General features: G+C 40.6%; 1 protein-coding gene across 1 annotated transcript in view; it reads right to left on the bottom strand.

The window, feature by feature from the left end:
• Positions 1 to 1,023: 1,023 nt before the first annotated feature.
• The window catches only part of GRM3 (glutamate metabotropic receptor 3), a 97,755-nt gene continuing 80,145 nt past the window's right edge, over positions 1,024 to 18,633 (bottom strand). Inside the window, exons 4-5 of the mRNA XM_058524679.1 lie at positions 11,279 to 11,453; positions 1,024 to 1,097 (exon numbers count right to left, since the gene is read on the bottom strand). Of these exons, the coding sequence (XP_058380662.1) occupies positions 1,024 to 1,097; positions 11,279 to 11,453 (249 nt within the window). The remainder of the gene's footprint in view (positions 1,098 to 11,278; positions 11,454 to 18,633) is intronic.

Raw genomic sequence — 18,633 nt, 5'->3', positions numbered from 1 at the left:
ATTGTTACAGGGACTTTGGAAAAGCACTGGAAAATAAGATGTCCTGCGTTTTTATTGCCTCACTCAGCTATGAATGGTAAGAGTTATTTTCCAGTGGAATGACAGGCTGCTTACCCAGTCTCCTTCCTAGTAATTAAGGTTGTTTTTATAAATGAAAGCCATCAAACCTTCCCTGGCAGGCCACAGTCTCTGCGTCCAGAATGTAGGAACACTCTCCTTCTTTCCTCAGAGCCCTATTTGGGCAAATTCTGGGCTGCCATACAGCGTGGCTTAAAGAAACCAATATGTGTATTGTCATCTGGCCACTGAAATGGCCCGATATTTACGGTATCATCAGTCAATTTCTGATTATTGTGATTGTGAAGAAGTCTTGATCTGCTTACAACTCTCTAGCAGAGTAACAACTTGTGTTCAAAGTGCTCATAGATGTGAAAAGAAGCACAATTAGACAGTTTCTTCCAACATTACAAGTAGAAATGATCTGAAGTCAGCATATTCAAATTACCTGAAGAGATTCAAAAAGAACAAGCCATCATCCACCATGCTGGAAAACCTTGAAGGTTTTATTCTCAATATCTTTACTTTAATACAGATGCTTTTAATTTTGTGCTGGGAAAAACCATCTGTTACACATAATGTAACTTTAATATACAACATAGAAACTCATCCTAAATTAGTTACAACAAGGACCTACAAAAAACTTCATAGGAAAAAAAGTTACCTAATATTGCCACCATGTTTTTTAGTAGACTGACCCTGTCAGACCCTGTCACCACTGCTCAGTTCTGTAAACAATGGTTATTTCCATGTTCTGGAGAATTGTTAATAACAGGGGCACTAAAATCAGCCTAAAAAGTTCTAGCACATCACTATATACTGTACAGTCCTCAAAAATAATTTATTGTACTGTTTCTAAAAAAAGGTACTAGGGTTGTTCTTTTGTTCTGTTTCCATATTCTGGAGCTGCATGTGCGCACTTTTATCTAACAGTCTAAAAACACAAGAACTGAACTGCCTTCACAATCACAGAGATGAGGTGGTGGAGTCGAGGACTTCCCGCCCATTGCACACCGTGGGGACATACGTGCTCGCAGAGGCTGGAAAACAAAGCAGGAGAGAAAGTTCAGTGTTAGTCTAGTGGGCCACATAGGAAATGGCACAGAGAATCCCAGGCACTAGTTAAAATTAAGTTAAAAACTCATTTTAACTTGGCTTTGGAAAATGCTTAATGATTTAATGCTGTAGTAGGTGAACTTTCTAAATATAGTCTGCTCAAAATTGGTTTGTATCCTGGCACATACCTCCACTAATGTCTTACTATTTGGAGAGAGAATTTATAAGAACATAATCATTGTTGAAAGAAGTCACTTTGGATTTAAAATTAGCTTTGGTCAGCTGTAAACTGGTTAAAATACAATGTGCAAAATTGAAAGCTCGCCACGATTTTCTTAAAGATAGTTTAATTACCATTTTCAATGCCTTAATTTGTTCTCGCTGAGCAAGGATGACTCTTATATAGTCCCACAAGTCATCTGTGAACTCCACTGCCTTAGACAATGGTTTGAAATATTTTCATTGTTCAAGTGGATAACCTCAGTGAAAAACTCTAGCAAGGGCTGAGGTATTGAGAACTTCAATTTCATAACAGTTCTCAGAAAGGAAGACATTCCAAAGAGATGATGCTCTTGTTAATGACAATAGTGACAACAGCGTCAGGGTGTGAGTATAATATGGGTATGTATATTCATTCTTTTTATGGCACTTAGTTTTCCTAGATACAATTCATAGCTCTTGTTGTTTCGAAGGTTTTGTTTCTATGAGAAATCTAGGAACAGCTAAGTTATATCTATTTCATCCTTAATGCTTTTTCTTTTTACTGAATGAGAACAGAAGCAAGGAGCCCCATTCTCCATGGGATGAAACTATGTAGCCAAGAAAATCAGTTAGAGATGGTCGTACATTACCTTTTAGAGGTGTTTATGCCCCATTGCTTGGCCTGTCCATCTGGACATTCTCTGCCTAGAAAGAGCTGATTCTCTTGGTTACCTGACCACAGCCCAGGTCAAACTAACCAGTCAGCTGTCCCTTCCTTAAGGGTATATCTCTCAGTTCATAATCAGATGCACAAATTTCATGCTCAAGTATTCATGCCTGGGAGTGGAAATATTCTTGTCCCATAAAATTGCATTTTTATAGGAATTTCTTTAAACACAAAGGAGAAACTAATTATGAAATTTGAGATTACGTGGCATTTGGTGGGCGAGCATTCACCATATCTGGGGCACTGAAGTCTTTCAGCAGGCCCACCACTAGGGAAACTACAACCTCTCAATTTTGCATTGATTACTTGGCTGGATATGTGAGAAAATCTATAGTGAAGTCTGTGTGGCTGCCTAAGGTTACAGTGGAATCGTTTGACATGCTAACTCTTTTGGAGATTTTTTTCCTTTTATCATTTTTAGGAAGGGATTCAATTTTCTTTACAATATGAGCCCACTAAAAGCTACAGTATCTTTGGGGGTCAGGGATGGCATAATCTACATTTCCTGAAACTTCTGCAATGAAGACATTTTAACACAGTGTGTGCCAGATATATATTTGATGGAAAATGATAGTCATGATAATTCTAAATGTGAAAGCTTTACATTATTCTTTGCAAAGTTTCTTCATATACTTAATCTAATTCTAGCTTCATCAAAGCTAAGTAAGGCAAGAGAAAGAACGATGTAAAGTGAAACCACAGTTCACTGGAAACCTAGGAGAGCACTCCAGGATGTTCAATATGTGCTCTTGCTACAGCCTCCTTCTATCCTGCTGTCTGCTTGACATCTCCACGTGGATGTTTAATGGACATTTCAAACGCAAGTGGCCACAGAGTAACTCGTGATTTCCTAACCTGTCTTTGTTTACTCTTCCTTTCCTAGGTGAATGGTCTCATCATAGGGCCAGTTACCCCAACCAAAAGTCTAGCATTTATGCTTCCTTCCTTTTTTGTTCCTCCTCCCAGGTCAGACCTATCACCAGGTCCAATCAACTCTGTCCCCACATCCAACTGCTTCTATCTCTGCATCCACACCCCGGGCCAAGCCACATTACCTTACTCTTAGCTACTGCACTAGCTGCACCATTGGTATCTCTGTTTCCACTCTTGCTTCCCTGCAATACAGCAGCTTCCCTCCTGTTCTCTATTCAGCAGTGAGAGTATTTTTAAATGTAAGTCACCTGCCTACACACCTCCAATGGTTTCCCTTTGTGCTGTCTTTACTCTGGTTTATAAATCCAAAGGTGATTCAGACCATGCCTATCTTTCTGCATTCACCTAATTGCCTGTCACCCTCTCCCCCCCCGCCGCCCGCTTTAGCTTTTGTTTTCAAAAGCTTATCTGTTTATATCTGTTTTTCAACTTCAAGCCTCTGCAGTAGCTGTTGCCTCTGCCAGGAATGTTCTTCCCTCTCTTAATCACATTCTGGCTCCCTCTTGTTATCCACATCTGAAATGTCACCTCTTGAAAAAGGCTGTCCTCAGGCCACCTAATCTAAAGTGGCCAACCAGTTACTCTCTGTCACATTACTCAAGTTTAAAACTGCTTTTTTTTTTTTTTTTGACTAGTGTCTTATGTCTTATACTCATGACTAGAAAATGGGCAGGGTCTCTGCTTGTCTTTTTATTATTTTGTCCCTGTTGCTGGTCAGGGACTAGACCCTCTATAAATATTTTCTGAATGATTATATAAATGGTTGCATTTCAAAGAATATGGGAGCCAATAGAAGTTTCAAGAAGGAAATAATCTTTTAACCTGAAGAAATGACCAGCAAATGTGAGGCCCGTGGGCAGCTTGTTTGAGAAGAGGTAGACCTTTCTGCGTCTCACGCCACCTTGTGGCGCTGACCACCAACGCCCTGCAAAGAGAACTGGCCCAGGCTGGGAGCATCCCATAGCAGGCATGCTGCCTTGGACATTTTGACTAATCTCTTCACCTTTTCCAGGATCAAGTTTTATTATTTCTGTGCTGGTTTTTATTTTAAGAGATTGAAGAGGAATGATGTGTCACAGGGTAAGTCTAGGAGAACCCAGCGGCTGGTATGCTGATGCCCCTCTCTGTCTACCTTGGACTGGTCTAATACCCCCTCTATCTGCATTTTTAAAGATTGTATCCTAAACCTACTCAGCTGTTTCCCATACTAGTGTGGAACTTGATGAATGCTATTCTTAAGTGTGATCTTATGTTCCACTTGCTCATTGCATTCTAATTTCTTAAAAATGGAGTATATTTTGACTAGGTAGGTAAGAAGTACAGGGGCTGCAAAGGCAGCTGCGTGGGAAAATCCTTAAGTTATAGTTTGAAATAATCTTCTGCTATGCACCGCATGGATATCATGATGGACGTTCACAGAATGACTTTGAGCCATCTACTTCATTGGGACAGTAAAGAGCATGCCCTCTTAGAATGTCTAAACTCTTTGAGTGGAAGAGGATACAAATTCAAGGTCTTCTTACAAGGAATAACAACAGCAGAAACATCCACAAGTCTGTTCCTGCAGATATTTTTCCCCTAACCACTAACCTAACCACTTTTTAGCGAATTGAAGGGAACTATCACTTGTATTTTTCTGCTTCTCTTTTACTGTTTCATCTGTAGCTTTTGCCAGTGCATTTTATTTTATTATGTAAAAAATATTCTCATTTTTGTACATGCTGCTGAATATAGTAGAGGAAATTACTATTTTATGAGGTTACCATCTCAATTACTTTGCCTTTCATAAATATTTTACATATGCCCCCATATTAGCCCATCTGTTATTCCCCAAGGTAGTGAAATCTGTGGGAGAGCAAAGTACTATCATTTTCGTGTGTGTGTCTGTGACAAGCTTTTGCTATTATTCTAATGAAATTCTCACGAGATTTTTAATGGTGTAAGTTTAGCCCATTTTCTTAAGCGCAGTTAAGCAGATTTCTATAATCATCCTTTCTGTCAGAAATAAGACATGTGCAGGTTTACTTGTGGCTTTCCTGGGAGCAGGGGTGAGTAGGAGCTGTTAGTTACTCTCCGCTAAGGTGGTGCTTTTGCTATTCAAGGTGAAAACTGAAGATAGTTGAAAAAGACCTAGTAAGTTCCACCATTGATCACAAAAGGGCAATTCACACTCATCAAAAGGCATATTTTGCTTCACAAACTTGGTGAAGCATCGGAGATCAATGCAGCCAAGTGGCAGCTTTGTTGCGCACTGTGAAATCCATTTCTCTTCCCCCAGCAATGCACAGGCTGGCCAGGCTCTGGAGAAAATGACCCTATCTTTTCAGGTAACTGCACCCTCAATCATTGCTAAACATATTTGTTTAATAGATTCTTATGGATGCCAAGTCTGTTAGTCAATTTAGTGGCTGAGACTTGGTTCCTGAGAATCAGCGTGTTACTAAAACTGTGTAGTATATCAGACTCGGAAAAAAGTAAACATTTAAACAAAACAGACATTCCAGTTTGTTCCCATCTGTCCCATTTCCTTGCTCCTGGTGACCCCACATAATTTTTCCCAGCATGTCTTCTTCTTTAGATATTTTAATGCTATGGTCACGGAATTCAATTCCCACCAGCTGTCTGTTGCCGTGTCCTCCTGCTTTGTCATTGACCCTGTTTTCTTACTCATCACTTTAATTTTACTTGTGCTAGGGCCCCTTGGTCCCATTCCAGAAGTTCATCTGCTGATAATATATATTGTCTGGGCAGATGATGTCACTACTAGCCCCTGGTTTGGTGGCATTGCTATATCAGAGATTTCACAGTGGAAGGGAGTGAAAGGGAATGGGATGAAGTTCTCAGCAATACTGTGGACTTTCCTTTCCAAAGGGAGAATGGATTGACATCTATCTGATCTGGATGCACTGGGCACATGCTGACTGGAAGCAGATGGCTTAACGTGCTGGGTACCCTAGGCTCTTCGTGCATTGGCCAGCAAGGATTTATGTTTATAATATACTTACACTTGTGATGAAGAAGACAGTCAGTTCAGTCTATGTTACCAAATAACTTGCTAATTTGTCTGGCCAGGCTAGTACCTAGTGTCATTATGGGATTTTCTGAACTGTAAAGTGCAGATATATGATGCTGTTTCTCTGGGCTTGCACTGTAGAGAAAAAACTTGGGCGTTATGTGCTATCTTTTTTTCTTTTATCAAGTCATATTCAGACTTGAACATGGCTTGCCCCCTCCTCCCAGGGGTATCTTCAAAGGCTTGGCCATTAATAAGTGCAAAGTCTGATCCTCATGTGCTTGCTTTCTGTAGCTGTAGCTCTGTGGAAAATTCTACTGTGACTCTAAAAGACTGTTCACTTGATCTTTCTATACTACTGCTTTCTTTTTATAATGTGAAAATGCTTTGTAATACAGAATAATTCTATTAATTGAGCAGTTCACACATTACTACCTAGACAAGTGACTTGCTGAATAAGGTTCTGGCAGAGGAAATCAATCTCCATATGCCTATAGCTCCTCGGGGACCCAAAGCTGGGCATCATTAGTTAGCAGAAGACTTTTGGCTGATCTTAATGATAATGACATACATACATCTGAATGATCGCCATGAGCAAGAGAAACACACATCCCTGTGGAACCAAGTCTGGGTACCTAATAGCTCTGAAGACTATTGGGCACAGTCCATTTCTCATCTCTCTCTCTCCAGTCTGTGCTGATACAAACACATATTAGTATCAACAACATTCTGACCTGCATGGGTCCTATAGGGTTTTATGCTGCGTAACCTCATGTGTACATCCAGCCTGTCTCCTTCAAAATCATGCAGTTCTACTTACATTCCCAGCATATGTTCTTGATTGCATGTCTTTGGGAACCAGCGCTGGGAAGCCCCTTTGCTTCTAAAGCTGAACAAAATAAAGAATGACCTCTTTTCTTTCTCATCCAAATACAAAGAATGTTTGCTGATGTGTGTGGGTGTGGGAGCAGCATTACAAGTATAAATTTAGGATTTCAGAGTCTCTGAGTTACACTGCTGTTGGAAGGAGCACTCCCAGTTTCAGGAGATGTTTTGAGTGGCCAGGTGCTTCTTTGCCAGAAATGCCTTCTCTGGAGGGTTCCAGAGGGAGCTGGAGAAATAATTGCATGGGGATGTGGCTGTTGGCATCATGAGGCAAAGGATGGGAGTTCAGAACACCTTTCCCTCTCCGAACCCAGTGCTTGCTTCCTCTTTGAGGGTCATCTAAGAGGACCTCCCTGCTTCGCACTGATACCTATGGATGAAGTAGACAGGATGGTTTAGGCCAAGGTTCTCAAAATGTTTTCCTTGGACCACTTCCATTGAACCAGCTGGAGGATCTGTTACAAACCAGATTTCTTTTGCCCCAGACCACATGAATCAGAGTATCTATCGGTGGGGCCTGGGAATCTCCATTTCAAAGAGGTTTTTTTTTTGTACACTGGGAGCCATTGGCCTATGGGTATACTTAATGGAGAAAAGTTAACATTTCCTTTATTTTATTATTCTGACTCCCACTGTGTATAGTTAATCAGATACAACTAAAATTGTTCTCTTTTGCACCTAGCAGTATATACATTTCTAAAACAGTGAGTTTTCCAAGATGTCCTTAACCATATTCTTTCCTCCATGCCTGCTTCTGAGTTTGTTGATGCTTTTCCATCTTTTTGGAGCAACTGCTCAGCGTTTAAAATCCAATACTGATATTCTTTCCGCTGTCAACCACTTTAGCTGCTGTCAGAGAGTTCAGTTCACCTAGGCTCCAAAGCAATGTGGTATTTCTGCTACTCTCTTGCCAGAAAATTAACTGGAAATTAATTTGGCTGCACCTGCCAGTCTAGGTGACTTCTCGGCATTGCATAGGATTAAGTGTATCAAGTTACTGTAATCTCTGATAAGAGTGCAGTACTGGATTTGGATTTAGGATTTGGAGAGTGTGGCATAATAAAAATGGCTACAAATTCTTTGAGAGGTGGGGTCTATGTCCCTCCCCTTGAATCTCTCATGCTCTCTAGGATCCCACGTGGCCAGGTGTCTCATCAAGGTGCCAGGTGTAAGACTGAAACCATTGTGGACCCTCCAGATCAGCTCAGTCTCAGCTGACACCACAGAAGGACCCCAGGCAAGGCCTCATAGAGCAGACTAACTGCTCAGCCAAGCCCTGCCTGCATTCCTGACCCAAACAATCATGAAAGATAATAAAAGGGTTGTTGTTTTGAAGCGATTAAATTTTGGAGAAGTTTGTTATGCGAGAATAGATAACTAAATGTGTGTGTGTGTATGTGTGTGGGTAACCCTGTTGCTATACTAGCTTACTGTCATCCATACATGGGGTTTTTGGTTTATGTCTGGCGGAAGCAAGTCAGAAAACCAGCAGCAATATAAGTAACAATAACCCAATACAAAAAATTCTTTCATAATACTTAACAGAAGAACATAAATTATGTACAACCTAAGTAAACTATATACTTTAGCTAATGAACTCAAAGCAGTTTAAGGAGTTTTCTTGATTTATAAAACAACATACCTCCCAGTATTCAGGAGGGAAATGGATATAAACTGAGCTGAAGATATAATGGAAGAAAGAGGCACTGAGATATTAAACCAGTTGCTTAAATTTTCACCATAGTGGGTGAGTAACATGTTCATACAAAGGACCGGATCCCATAGACCAGTGGCTTTTAAACTTCTTTGATCGCAGTGCACAGTAATAAACATTTTACCTGGACCTGGTGCATACACGTAAACTCTGGAGCAAACTTCATGAAATACTGCTTATCCTTATTACATATAATGCACTCTAATATATTTTATTCTGTTTTCTTTTTAAAAATGCTGGCCAAACATCCTAAATAAATTTCGTGACCCATTAATGGGTTACACTCTACAGTATGAAAAACACTGCCCTAGACACTCAGCTTCATGGGATCAGGGGTTCTGTCCTAGTCACTACTGGGTACACAGGTGCTTAGAAATTTCTATTGTATAGAAGGTACTCAAGTGTTTTGTGAATGAATGAATTTCATGACAATAGTCCCAACTTATTAAAATGGGAAAGATATTAATCACAAGTCAGGAAACTCAGTATCAACTCTTGAATCATTATCATTATATATCTTTGTGAAATAACTTCTATCCTCTATTTTCTCACCTATAAAATGGAACTTGTGATATCTAGTACTCATGGGATAACATGAGCCCAAAAATAGAAAACTATTTTGAATAAAAGATATAGAATTACAATTAAAAGATCAATGTATTTGTTACTTATGCACTTTGAAATGCCTATAAATATCACACAAATACTTCTCTTTATTAATTCATCAATTTGGATTAATTAGAAGAAAGTTGCTGAAAAAATGAGGTCTAAATTTATAACTTTCTAAAGAAAAATAATTTATTTAAAATTTCATTGAGTAACAGAATAGTCCTAAAATGTTAGGCTGGGTAGATGGCTACCTTGGAGTATTAATTGGGCCACTAGCAGATTAGCATACTGAGTGAAAGCTTAAGCAGGTCCGTTCTGGTTAAAGTACATTATGAATATTTCTGAAATTCTAAAGAGCAACTTGATTGGGTAAAATGCCATGGTTATCCCTTCAGGAATTTATCCTAGTATATGTATTAGAAAATGCCGCCATTTCTAAATTCCTGAGGTTTGAATATATGAGATTTTGAGCAATGTCTGTGGAAGAATTATGGACTTTGCTAAGTTGTTCCAGTAACAACCAAGAGCTCTGAGCTATCAACAAGACTATTTTTGCCCAGAGGTAAATCTTGCTGCGCAGCCCCGGGTAAGCTTCCTTTTGTTCTCCCTGTAACACCTACCAAGCACCTAGCTTCATGGGAACTTTCCCACCTTGCATTCTGGGTGAAGTAGTACGATACAGTAGTTTGTGTGCTGGCTTTGAAATCAGAGAAACTGACTTTAAATTCTGGTTCTGCCACTTTCAATATGTGTGACCCTGGGTAGGTTTCTTAATCTCAAAGCGTTGGGAGCATCAAATAAGATGTCGTGCAGGCACACACACATATGAAGTATTTAACACAATATCCAGCACATAGAAAACACTCAATAAATGATGTTTCTGTTAGCTGTTGTTATTATCGTTGTTTTTATTAGTCATTGCCAGTTCTTTCTTGTCTGGACTAGCTAGCTATTACAGTTGGGCTGCTAGAAAAGAGATTTGTTTGCTCAAGAAATAATCAGGTTTCTCTAAGATCCAAGGAAAATTGTTTCACAAGTTTTACCATGTCCTGAGACTCAACCATCATGACACTTGGAAATGTAGCTGAAAAGACAGTAACATCCCCACCCCTATAGCAGCTCACGACCCAAGAGTGGTATGTACAGTGCATCATTGAATGTGTGCTATCAGCCGTCAGGCTTCCCTTTGTTTGCTGAGGGAATGGCTGCCCTGTTAAATTGTATACTTTGCTGGAGAAACTGGGGCACTAATGCGATTGCTCACTCTGTGATGCTGAGCTATTTTGAAGTTTCCTTTCTAATTGACTCGAGGCAAAATTGTAAAGCATTCATTTGTCTCTGTCACTCCCGTCCTCCTTCCCACTCTTGTGGCTCCACTCTCCCCTTTCTCCTCATCCTTCTGTCAGTGAATTTCTCCTGCTTCATACCACAGATTAGCTGAAAATGGCTTAAAAGATTGTCCCCTTAGGTACATTTGTGCTTTAGTGGACTCTAAAGAATTAAGTGAATGATTCTCTAAGGATAGTGTTTCAGATACTTGCAGGCCAGTAGGAGAGAGAATTTTGGACAGGGGAGTTATCCTCGTATCCTTCAGTTCACACTGCCTTCTCAGCTGAAAAAACATTGTGTCATTGAAGTAGGAGAAAGATCTATTCTAGCATTTTCTGAAGTATGTTCCATAGGATATTAGTTGGTTTAACTGTGGCAAAATACTTTTAAGAAACTCTGTCAATAACAAAATTAAACAGGTTTCCTTGCTATAGAGATTCTCAAAATATATTAGAAACTAGGTTCTTTGAATCCACAACATGGTCAAAAATCCTAATTTCAGTTGCTGATTTCATGTCTGTCTTCCCTGCTAGACTGTATATACTGCCAAGACAGAAACTTGGACTTCTGCTCACCACTGTATCCCTAGCACCTAGCATAGTACCTGGCACAGTGGTTGAACCAGTACTTATTAAAATTGAATTGAGATTGTTCATAGGGATGGACACGTATTATCTGTTCATTGCTTACCTCCCAGCCCGCTCCCTACGACAATGCTATGTATGAAGGGGTCAGCGCCAAGTTCCATACTTACACTGAGAATATGTGGTCCCAGTTCCACTGACACTGAACCTGTTGAGGTGCAGTCTGTGTGTGACCACATTCTTCTGGGGTTGGAACAGGATGATGTGCACCTTGGGTGCAAATAAACAGCCCAGGACCACGAAGCCACTCAGGCTAACAGAGATGCACATGGTTGTCGTCTGCACCTACAAGAAAAAGTTGCCTAGTTAAGTGTCTGGCTGTAAATTCGGTCAGGTGGCCAATTAAAGAAACCACTGAAAAAAGACCAAACTGAAAAACCCAGAGTCATCCACAGTTCTGTTCTTATTATAGAATAGAGTACAATAACTATATTAGGTCTTCCAAGTTTGGGATGTTCATGGAAATATTGCTTAGGATTTGTAAGCAAACACTATTTGTGTTGGGTGCTCCTGAATGCTTGTCAAGACTTCACACGGATTTTGTTTTTTTTTTTTTTCTTTATACTTGTATAAAGATATTTCTTCAGAATCACTGAAGTCAGAATCTTAAATAGTGAAACATCAATATTCAATGATGAAGTGACCAGATTGCTAATATTAGGTTTCAGTCAATCAACTTGGCTTATTTAAGGTTCACTATATTATAAACAAATTTGGTCCTTTTACATTTTTCTAACTTTCTTTCTTGCTTGGAGCTCTGTCATCAGCTGTTGGTTTCCCTACTCAATATTGGGGGACACTATCAACTTTCTTCTGGGGTACCTACTCTTAATTATTTCATTGGCATCTCTCTGGAATTTTGATGCGTGAAGTACTCACTGTTCAATATTTTTGTTCTCAAGGCTTCTATACACTCATCCCTGACAGAGAATTTCCACTTTCTCCCTGTTTGCTTCCCCTGAAAGTATACCTCAGAATTAAGTTTTATTATCTCTTCTTTTCATTCTCTTGCTCTCTCTCCATCTTCTCTGATCTGATCATTTGTCCTGGCTTCAGCTCCCATAGATTTTCTGGAAAATCCCAAATTAGATTCTACATATTTTATCACTTTCTGTACTGAAAAATGGAAATTAATTATTTCTCCTATCAGTTTCTACTCAGAGTAGCTATGGTAAATCCTAGAGTAATTTTAGATTTCTTTTTCCTTTTTCCCCAGGCAGTGCTATTAATTTCTCACCCCCTAAAGTGTCTGACCTTCTTTAATCAAAGAAAGCTGAAGACTGAACAATTAACAGGAGAAGCCACATAACTTTAGAAAGTTTCATTCTGTTTTGGATTAAAGAAAAAAAAAAAAATCCGGTTACACTTGTAGCATAATTCCACAGACGCTAGTTTACTTCAAATGCTGAAAGCACAATCCATCCTCACTATTTTAAAGCTCTTGTCTCCCTTAACACTCCAGTGCCCTCCAACTTGGCCCCAAATTGCAAGCTCCTTTTCCTTTTGTCAACTTCTCAGAAAAGACTCTACTATCTAATTCCATGATTTAAAAGCCTTGATAAATCAAAACTGTGTTATTTATAGCAAGTCCAATTACTGGTATAATTTGTTTTTTTACATATATGTATAATGTGATATTAGAACTGTACTCTTCATGCCTCAGTTTTGACTGTGGATCCAATATGATAGATATCAGATAGTAGAGTGAGGGTAAGACAAGTTCAAATGTGTAAATTTTCAAGAAAACTTTTTCTAAAAACTTTTCTATAACTTTGAAACTCCTCACACACTTTGAGATATTACAAGGAGAGGAGAGGAGAGGCTTTTACGAGGCGGATACCTTGGGAAAAGCTGTGCTGTGAGTTCTATACCCTCCATCCCTTTGGGAGGGTTGTGCCTGTCTCCTCACTTAAAGCCTACAGAGGAGTGCTTCAGTGTGGCATTCACAGAGGGTTTGAGGTTTTTCTGCAGGAGGAGGATGCCCTGGCTTGGAGCCTGATTCCTGTCTTGGAAATCTAGAAGGTGAGAAAAGCAGAGCTTTTGTAGCAGAGCACAGAGACTTGTTATTGTATTGTGATAGTTCTTTAAGATTTTATCAACCAAAGGATATGTGAATAGTATGCACGGGCCACACTATCAAGAACCATCATGGGTAGTCTTGGGCCCATGTGGAGGAGCCTGGAGTCCTCCACAGAAAGAGGCTGGAGGGATATATCTGGATGCCCTGGGACTGAGTGTGGAGCCATAAGAGACAACTCAGAATAGAGAATGGCCAGCCAATTCACTCAAGGATCTGCAGGAGAAAAAGGCCAGTGGAAAATTTCTGAAGATTGCATGAAAATATCCTTTAATCATCTTCCAGGTTTCCCAAGGATGTATCTTTAACCACTGTGGACTTAGAGATCATAAGCCATCCAGTCACATAAGGACTGTTCTACTTCTTCCTTATTACTCTTTAACCAGAGCTGAGAGGGAAAGAGCAATGGGTGGATTGGGGAGTGTGAGCAAGGAGAAAGAAGTCAACCAATGCAGTCTCTCAGCCCAAGGCAGGCCAGACCTCAGGAGAAAGTGAGATTTAATGTTAAGTCAAGATATGGTTTTGATAATTACGTAGGACTGGCATTTTAATTTCCTAATAGAGACTGTTTTACATTGAAAATGACTGTAGGGCCATATGTTACCTAACAACACACAAATTTGTGTGAATTCATTCACAAAGTCAGCACACCAAGATCGTGAGTGTTTTCATTCATTGCACTAGCCCAGCACCAGAGTGGTGCCTCACATGTGGTGAACACTCAGTGCTTGAATGTATCCACCGGAATTTTCATCCAGGGGTGCGGGATGATTACTCTCACTAAATGCTAAAGGGACAATGGGAGGCAGAACTAAAGTTGCATTTTGGTCATAGTTTATGCAGCATATTATTCAATAAACCTGTTTTAAATTTGACACCTTTTAATTTTTTTACAAAGCTCAAGTATCAGCCTCATAGTTTCAGTTGTCCAATTCCTTCAATAAGTCACTCACTGAAGAATCTGTATTTATCTATACTTCTTTGTTCTGCCTCTTTGTGTTCTACCAGTCCATGCTGCTCTGTTTTCATCTTCCTCAAACTCCCAGTAACATCTGACATGGTTAATCACTTCCTTCTTTTTAGCTTTCTGGACATATCCTTCCATCACTGACAGTTCCTTGTCTTAGCTCTTTGTTGACTTTTTCTCTTCTGCCTGAACTTTAAGTACTGGAGTGTCCCACATCTCAGTTGGATTCTCTTCCTTTCACTATCTCATCGAGTTCCATGGCTTAAGTACCTCCTATGTTGATGATGTTCAAATATTTATTACTAGTTCCAACCAATCTTCTGGGCTTCCAGACTTATATATTCAACTGCCATCTTGGCATATTGTTTTTTTTTGTTGTTGTTGTTGTGAGGAAGACTAGCCCTGAGCTAATATCTGTGCCCATCTTCCTCTATTTTATATGGGACACTGCCACAGCACAGCTTGATAAGCAGTGCATAAGTCTGCCCTGGGATCTGAACCTGCGCACCCAGGGCTACTGAAGTGGAGCGTGCAGACTTAACCACTATGCCACAGGGCCGGCCCCATTGGCATATTGTTTTGGATGTGTGATAGGCATATCAGAATTAATATATAAGCAAAACTTGATCCCTCCCCGCAAGGGTCTCCTTTTGAGTAAGTGACACCAAATGCCATCTAACTGTGCAAGCCAAAAATCTGGGAGTCATCCTTGGTTTTGCCATTTCCCCTATACCCACACATCCAATCCAATGGCAAGTTCTGTTGGTTCTTTTGGAAGATAATTCTCTATAGTCTCTTGTGCTTCTACATGTCTTTCAAGCAGAGGCTCTGACTGCCTTTGTTTTGGATTTTCTTTTCAAGGATATTTATATAGCAAAGAGGCTTAGAAGATAGAGATAGTGCAAGCAGGTGGAGCAAAGGGCCAGCATATCATCCACTATAACAGATTCAGTTTCCCTGATCTCACAGTTCCTCCCCTGTAATGCAACCACTGACTGTGCAGAGGTCACCCGGCCCACTTTGCATAGCCTGTGGGAAGTGGAGCTCAGGGAACCAGAGGCAATGTTGGCACTCTGGCTACTGCTATTGTTTTGAGTCATAAAGTCCTTTTTGACAGCATCAACAAAACTGTGGCAGGCTAACATGTTACCTTGTAAGTGGAGTAAAATCTCAAACGCTACAGTCTTTGACAGTTTTGGCAATGAGACTGGAATGGCTTTCTCAAAGAGGAAGTATGAGGGCCTCATGGGCTTATTAACAGGATTTGAGAGAAGTCCGTGAGAATGAGCAGCAAACATACTGACCAAATTGTATGGCCAACCAGGCAATACATAGTGCTCCACTTTATTGCCTATTAATGAGGAGGATTTGGGGAGGGGGCGTAGGCTGAGTAACAGGAAGTAGGTTCAGCTAGAGCTGCTGGACTGGTGCTGTAATTGATGCTAACTCTCCTCTGTGGGTGGGGTGGATTTCCTCCCCAATCTGATTCAGGTCCTGGGTGGGCAGAAAGTTCTACTCCCTTTCACGTAAAAGTTACCGAGACATGCACCTATACTGAGCATGAAAAGAGGGACCTTCAGAGAAGGCAGAAACCCGGTGAATCATTTGAACTTTGGCTGGTTCCCTCGGGAGATGAGGGGGCAGGGTGCATAATGCTAATTAAGGAAGAATGGCAACAGCCGGGCCCTGGAAGGGCCCATCCCCTGCTGTAGTCTCTCATACCAAATTTAGAGCCATTCCAAGATGACGAGGTCTCAGTTTTTTACAGTGGAACATGGCTGCAAAAAAAAGAGCTTTGGTCCTCTCTGTGAGAGTTCCCTGAAACAGAAAAATGCTCTGAGAAACTATAGATGTGAAGCACTGACTAGTATTTGGGCTCTTACTGACCTGGATTGGGTTTAAAATGCTGACAAAGGTGCTGCACTAAAGAGTGAGAAACTGAAGCAGAGAAATCTAGATAAATTCTTGCAATCAGCTGGAGCACTGGAAAACTTCCCTGGCTCTTATGTTAACACCAAGCGAGAGCGTAAGAGATGTTATCATGAGGAGACAGCAAATGCCCTGGATTAAGATGGACTCCTTTTAAAAAGCTGCTGTGCAAGTCAAAGCCAAGTTAGCTGAAGTGCACAAACCATGTGCCCCAGACAGAAAGCTATCTGGCTCTGGCCTCTGAGTCAAGGGGTCCCCAAAGTTGAAATGAATAGTGACAGTAATGATGACCTTGCCATCCAATTTAGGGTTTTGGGTGCACAGAAACATTGGACTTTGTTTGGTTGAGCCATGAGTAGCTGCTGCGTGCTTGCAAATGTGCCTTACTCACTGGCATGGGGCTACTCTCTCCCTCCACGCTGCCTGATTCCTCCCTTACTCTCCACCCTGATTTTAGCTGCTTTAAGGAGAAAGGTGCTTAAGAATAGGACCAAGGTCTCCCTATCTCCAAGGGTGGCTGAAGTTCATTTGCACCAGACCTAGTAAACTAGGAACTTTGGAGAGGGAAGAACTCAAATTTTAGGCTCTGTTGTTTACAGACAGCCAAGTCACCATCCAACCCAGACCTGCTAGGGGTGGGCAGGGCTGGGACTAGGAAGGGGCAAGTGAGGCACTTTCTTGAGATGCAGATTTAATGGGGCACCAAAAACTAAGCAATCAAGACAAATGGTATTTTATTGCAACATTTTTTAAAAATAAAAATTAATGCTAGGAGCCAGCCCCGTGGCGTAGCAGTTAAGATCATGTGCTCCCCTTTGGTGTCCCAGGGTTTGCAGGTTCGGATCCCAGGCATGGACCAATGCACTGCTTGTCAAGCCATGCTGTGGCGGCGTCCCATAAAAAGTAGAGGAAGGTGGGCACGGATGTTAGCCCAGGGCCAATCTTCCTCAGCAAAAAGGGGAGGATTGGCATCGGATGTTAGCTCAGGGCTAATCTTCCTCACAAAAAAAAAAAAAGAAAGAAAATAATTAACGCTAAAGACCCATCATGAACACAATACCAACATTTTAAATAAGGATAGGATCAGTAACAGTGCTCTGCTGTAACATATTCAATCTTAAGGCAAAAAGAAAAAGCAATAACATTGATTCTGTCCTGATTACTGCTTATGCAGGTGTTGCCTAGCCCACTTTGCATTGCCTAGTGGAAACTGGGACTTGGGGAACCTACATAAATGCTGACACTGGCTACTGTGCTGGCTGCGTAATAAAGCCCTTTGTCTCTGAATCAGGAGTCCCATATCTTCTGCCAGCATCCCTGAAACTGTGGCAGGCTAATTTGTTAGACTGCAAGATGGGAAAAAGCCCTTCACAGTTCTTGACAAGTTCTATCACCATTGTTCACGTCCTACCATTGGCTCTGACTGGAACACCGACCACAGCTGCCTAACCAGTCTCCCCACTCCTGCTTTTGCCTTGCTGTCATAGAGTCATAGTGTCTTTAGCAGCTTGATTTTTTCCCCCTAAAATGTGAGATCATTAAACTCCTCTGCTTAAAATCTTTCAATGGTTTCTTTTCCCATATAGAATAAAATCTCAACTTTTTGCTATGGCCTATGAAGTCCTACATGATCTAGCTCCCCTGCCTACTGCTCATATAAAATCACTCTTCTGTCTACTCAAAGGGAGCCATATACACCTTTCTTTTCTAAGACACTTTTGCCTAGGGGTGTTTGTACTTGCTGTTTCTTCTGTCTAGCACGTAGAATTCCCACAGCTGGCTCCTTCCCATCCTTCAGTGGAGTGTTATGAAATAGGCACTAGTAGGAGTGGCAAACATTTTTTGAAAGAATTTGAGATTTGATACATATTTTTTTAAATCTTCTAAATGGTCAACATGGGAAAATCGGAATTTCTTTGTAAGTATTTGAACCTTGTCAAAATTGTAGAGTCACCTCCAAAGTCTCTGCTTACAGTAGGTAAAGTGCTGCACCTGCCCCAACCCCAATAACAATCCAGCAGCTTGATACTCAAAAAGTATGGTCCTTTGTCTAGCAGCATCTCCATCACCTGGGAGCTTGCTAGAAATCCAGAATCTTGGGCCACATCCCTTCTTACTAAATCAGAATCTTTATTTTAGCAAGATCCCTGGGTGAGTTGTATGCACATTAAAGTTTGAGAAGCACCACAGTAGCATAACCCCTTTTTCGTTCCATCTTGCAATTACCGCTGCATGAATTATCTGCATTTTCTTTTGTGGATTATTTACTCTCCATTTATCCTCCCTTACTCCATACTAACTGTAAGTTGTGAAAGAGGAGAGACTTGATTATGTTGATAGCTAGATCTCCAAGGGCCATAAGTGCTCAAATACATTTGGAAGACATGAATGAACAAAACACTCAGTAATTACTATGAATTAATTCCTTTATGGATAACTCTCCACCCAAACATGACCTAGTTTTTATTTACACCATTTAAACTATGTACTGG

This window comes from Diceros bicornis, chromosome 3 (genome assembly GCF_020826845.1).
Source record: "Diceros bicornis minor isolate mBicDic1 chromosome 3, mDicBic1.mat.cur, whole genome shotgun sequence".
NCBI classification, from domain to species: Eukaryota; Metazoa; Chordata; class Mammalia; order Perissodactyla; family Rhinocerotidae; genus Diceros; species Diceros bicornis.
The sequence above is the reverse complement of the archived record's forward strand: the minus strand, read 5'-3'. Positions and strand labels throughout refer to the sequence as shown.